Source organism: Carex rostrata, chromosome 12 (genome assembly GCF_964058835.1).
Source record: "Carex rostrata chromosome 12, lpCarRost1.2, whole genome shotgun sequence".
NCBI classification, from domain to species: domain Eukaryota; kingdom Viridiplantae; phylum Streptophyta; class Magnoliopsida; order Poales; family Cyperaceae; genus Carex; species Carex rostrata.
In genome coordinates, this window is record NC_135929.1 from 4,681,142 (window position 1) to 4,686,404 (window position 5,263).

The window sequence follows — 5,263 nt, forward strand, 5'->3', positions numbered from 1 at the left end:
TCTATAGATACTTAACACAGGAGGTGGCCTATCATGCTGTGGGAAATACCTGCTCATATCTTTATTTTCAACAATTCGATCTGAAAAGTTCAACATATTATTTGTATTAAAATATGCTTAGAGACCAACTCTTACATTTTTTTAGAATTTTTTTTATTAATTTTTAGAAATTTTTAGAATCAATATTTAAAAAAAATACTAATAATAACTTTACCATATTAAAATAATGATTTTAAAAAATTCTAAAAAATAACAAAATTTACCAAAAATAATGTAAAATTTGGTCTCCATCACATTTTAATACAGAGAATATGTTGAACTTTTCAAATGGAATATCTAAACTTTAAAGATGGAGATCTGAATGAAAAGTAAAACGAATACTTTAAAAGACACAATAGCCTAACTCCGAAACACAGTATGTATTGGAGCTACTCAAAGTTACTAATTAATTGCTCGATTAAATTTTCTCATTGTGTTTTTTATTGTGGTTATTGCTATTTTAAATTAATTTTCCACACACCAACTTCAAATTTCAGATTGTAATTTCTTTTTTTAGATAATCATGTGATACATCAATATGTCTAATAAACAAGCTTTTCATATACTTTCTTGTAATGAACCAACACTGTTTGAATGCCATCCAATCTATAAAATTTGACAAATGGATCCCCTATAAATACAAGGACACTTTGCAACTGCTTACATAAAAATTCAAATATTTTTTGTGGAAGCCCAACTGCTTCAAGATGTATTCATAAAGCATTGAATTGCCAAAAAAAAATTATGAATTTAGTGTCAGAGATTTTCTGTTTTTAGACACATTATATTTCAGCCCATTCGCCTCTTCGGCTACATCAACAGAAACGGTAGTAATGCCATCATCTTCTTCTCCAGCTAACATTATCTCGACTAGTCGTGTCACCACATTTTTCTCTATCCACCTTCCAATTGGCCTTGCACCACACCCCTTAAAAAGAAAATGGTATTACAAAATATTTGTCAATTGAGGCTGATGTTTAAATGAATTTTAATGACGACGTAATACAGAATATATTTTTATGTTGAGAAATTACTTACAGATATGTATGCCTTCTCCAACATAACATCAATAGCCTCGTCAGACACAGTTAATTCGATACCATCTTCGTGTAGTCGAGTTTTTAAGTTTAAGATTTGATGTGAAAATATCTGTTTGAGATGCTCAGTTGAAAGAGGGTTAAATATTACTATTTCATCAAGTAAGCTTATAAATGTTGTGCTGAAGCGGTTTTTTTCCTGTGGAATGGTATGAAAAAAATCAGTAGAAAGTTTTTTTCAGAATTATACCAAAGTTTAAAAGAGCAGACAATAAATTACCATACAAGTAGTGGTTTCACTAAGACTACGGTGACAGTACCAAATCTAATCAGTACTGTAGGTACCCGAGCTGTTGTTGATGCAACTAAATTACCTTTATTGGTAAATTACAAGAATCTACCCTTATTTACCTGCTAGTTATGTACTAACCAAATCTTGATTGGTACATTATCAGTATCTTCTACCCTTATTTATCTGCCAGTGATGTACTAACCTGATCTTAATTGGTACATTATCAGTATCTTTCACCCTTATTTAAATGCCAGTGATGTACTAACATATATATACAGCTGTGTGTCCTGACTGCCAGTGTTTTTTCTTACCTCTTGCGTGATAAGGTCATCAGATTGGGTCCATGAAGTAGGGTCAACCGGTACATCACGAAAATGTTTTGATCCAAGATTTGAAGTGGCAATAAAGACAGTATTAGTGAAATCAAGTATTCTCCCTTGGTCATCTATAATAGTACCAGTCTGAAGAAGTTGATGGAGCTCATTTATAAATGCAACATGTGCCATCTCTATCCTCTCTAGAACCACAACCATGTCGAGTCTTCTCCTAACCGATTCTGTTAATTCTCCTTTAAACCTGAAATATTGGTACCGATTATTTTAATTCTCCCTCACACCTGAAATATTGGATCCAGATATAAGGAATCTATAATCATTGCAGTAATTTACCTCAGTGAGTTTTTTTCTTCCTTTTGAATTCTCTCATGATTATCATAGGAATTTCGAAAAAAAAATTATATGAATTATTTCTTATTTAGGATTTGATCATGTGGTGTATATCACATTTTTTTTGTGTTGCACTGTACAAAATCTGACCAGCCTAATATCGAACCTCTACTACATTTTTGTTTTAAGTATCACAAATTATCGAATTGAACAGGTATTTCAAGGTCCTTAACAATGCATTGATAGAGCAAAATCACAAGCATTACAATGCTTACCCTATAGAATCAACCATAATTTGTGAAACAGATTTCTCTGTTTGGTACATTGACATGTCGACTGAAATAAATGCCTTGTCATCACCAAAGAGTTCGTGCGCAAGCACCTTGGCTAGCTCGGTTTTCCCAACACCATTTCCTCCTACAAAGAGGAATGAACTGAGTGGCTTTTTCCTAAAGGAAAAATCGATGCTTGACAAACCAATAGTTTGTTCGAGTATGCCTGCCACGTGGTCTTGGCCGATCACTCTATCACGCAATCGGATTGCCAGGTCAACTGTTCTGACAATCCCTAGCTTGTCTGTTGGAAGGCCTGTCAAACGGCTCACCACCTATATAAGCATCATGCCATTAGATTGTTGATTTGACATGGAGCCACAAATAAAAAGAACTAATTAAGAGCCTTTCTGCCTAATAATAAAAAAGTAAAGGGGCAATTGATAAAACTCGTGCAACATGTCGATCACTCTCTATATTGCAGATTAGATTTTCAGATTCCTAGTCATATAGAATGTACATTGATAAGTATCTTGAATATGTTTTTCTTGAAAAAAAAAAGACCTTGAAAATATAATTTAAATTATTTTGGGCATATATAACTCCATAAGTTGTCCAGAGAATATTTTCAATTAGAGTATTGTATGGTCAATTTACCTCTATGATATGGCTGGGACCAACAGTGAGTCTTCCGGTAAGGTCAACACTAAGGCGCTCCTCGGGTTTTGGTATGTCGATCGTACCTCCTTGGCCACCAAGGAGCTCTTTTGCTAAACAGCTGATACAGTGAAAGAGAGAGAAACTTCTTCTGTGGCTCCTTTGTGATTTTAGTTCTGTTCTCGACTTCTCTTCCTTTACATTCATTGACTTTGTCCTCAGCATATCCTTGTTCTTTCTATCCTGTTATATGTTATGAATTGTTATTTTGATGTGATTAGAGATAATCAATAAGACATGAGGAAAATTCACATGTAAAATTAACATATTTATACAGCCATGTAAAAGAAACAACATACCCGAAATTTTCCTTCGGTCACTGATGAACAAGCTTCATCCATCAAACGAATCGCTTTCTCAGGTAAGTGATAATCTAAATAAATTGCAAGATGAAACATAATTTCTCTTAGAGAAATGATACGTCTATAGTTCAACTATAGGTTCTTTAAATTATCTCAATCTTAAACCAATTAAGTTATGAAAAGAATTCTTTCAGCATAAATAGAATATTTTCTATGTACTTTTTTTGTCTATGCAACCTTGAAATTTTTAAGATGGCAAATGAGCAAATCAAAAGGTGAGGCACTATGATGACATAATTATCAAAAATTAAGTAAATATATTGAAATTAATAAATCAACCAATCAATTACAAACCTGTAATATGACGATCGGACAATTGAATAGCAGCTTCAAGTGCCTCGTCTAAAATTCGAACACAATACAACGACTCGTACCTCTCTTTTGACTCTTTTAACATGGCCAGTGCTTCTTCCTTGCTCGGTTCTGCCACAATCACCTTCTCAAATTTTCGCTCTGAGTCATTTTCCTCGAAATGTTTGTTGTATTCATCTGGTGTTGTGGTGGCAATGCACTGCAATTGATGCTCATTGATCATAGACCTCAGCAAAGCACCGGCATTCTTCTTCCCAGCCTCGTTTGATCCATCACGAAAAATGAGGTGAATATCCTTGATGAAGAGGATTATCTTACCATTTGAGCTTTCTACTTCTTTCAGGATTGTCACCATCCTTCTGTTGAACATAGTTTGGTCTTTAGCACCCGAGATGACGGCTTTTGTGTCAACAACCACAATGCTTTTATCCATTAGATCGTAAACTAGCCTTCCTTTTAAGAGGCGTTGTGCGAACCCTTCAACCACTGAGGTCCGTCCAACACCTGGCTCACCAACAAGAATTACACTAGTCTTTGTGTTTCTTATACAAAAGGTTTTGGTTAACTGTTCAATCTCGAATTTACGGCCATAGACACGACTCATTTTTTGTGCCGTCTCTAAAAGAAAATCATGACCATGTGTCCTGGTAGCCTTCAGAAGATTTTGTTGCCCCTTCTTACTGTGCATCTTGTAGAACTCCTTTTGCACTACTGTTGTGTCAATGCTGGCATTTTGAAGGGCCACCGCGACATGAGGATTCATGAGAAAGTTTGGTAGGAGCACGTCAATAGGTCGTAGAAAACGATTGGTCCTGCTCGTAACATAATTAATGAAAGATAGGGAAGACTCGTTGGCTTGAGACGACCGTTGATTGATGTTATCCAAGGTACATAAGAATGCGTTAACCAATGGTTTTGTTGTGGTATCATCGGCATCAGCATTGGAGATATCGAAGAGATGAGATGGCCTTGAGAAAAGGATATCGGCAAGTTGAAAGGGGGTTAATGTGATTTCATTTGGTGCCCTTTTTACCTCTTCACGAGGAGATTGCATCGCCGGCATCACTTTGTTGCCGGAGTTTGTCATCCTCGATCTATTCTATCTTTCAGGATTTAGGCTTGATTGGTGGCAAATTTGTTTAAAGTTGTTGCATTGTGTACTAATAGCTTTGGGCCGTTGTGTAGTTGTATTCAAAGGAGGCCACGTATGTAACCGTTTATGACCATCCATTTGCTCATTAGCAAGTTTAATTTGACTAATTTTCCATTTTTAGATGTTGTAAAATTGGATGATAAGAGAGGAATTATCCACTGGATGGGTGGATAATGTGGTAGTTGTAATCAAATAAATCCGCTATTTAAACGCTGAATATATGACCTTGTTAATTTGGCTGTAAATAGGAACTGTATAATTTGTAAGAATATGGAACAGACAAAAGATAAATATACAATCCGTCGTATAAAGTTCTCTTCTAACTGCATTGTTGGTGTGACTAATTCAGAATTTGGGGACTCATATCTGCTCTACAATTTTTGCTGTCATTTTTTTTAGAGAAATTGAGTGCCA

At 35.0% G+C, this 5,263-nt stretch overlaps 1 protein-coding gene across 1 annotated transcript; it reads right to left on the reverse strand.

Annotated features, from left to right (window-relative positions):
* Window positions 1-666: 666 nt before the first annotated feature.
* LOC144562666 (chaperone protein ClpB1-like) lies at window positions 667-4,821 on the reverse strand. Its single transcript, XM_078311889.1, has 7 exons — window positions 3,679-4,821; window positions 3,322-3,395; window positions 2,963-3,205; window positions 2,309-2,640; window positions 1,680-1,944; window positions 1,078-1,275; window positions 667-967 (listed from the first exon to the last, which is right to left on the reverse strand). Exons 1-7 carry the CDS (start codon window positions 4,781-4,783, stop codon window positions 782-784), a joined length of 2,403 nt encoding a protein of 800 aa, XP_078168015.1. The 5' UTR covers window positions 4,784-4,821; the 3' UTR covers window positions 667-781.
* Window positions 4,822-5,263: the final 442 nt, after the last annotated feature.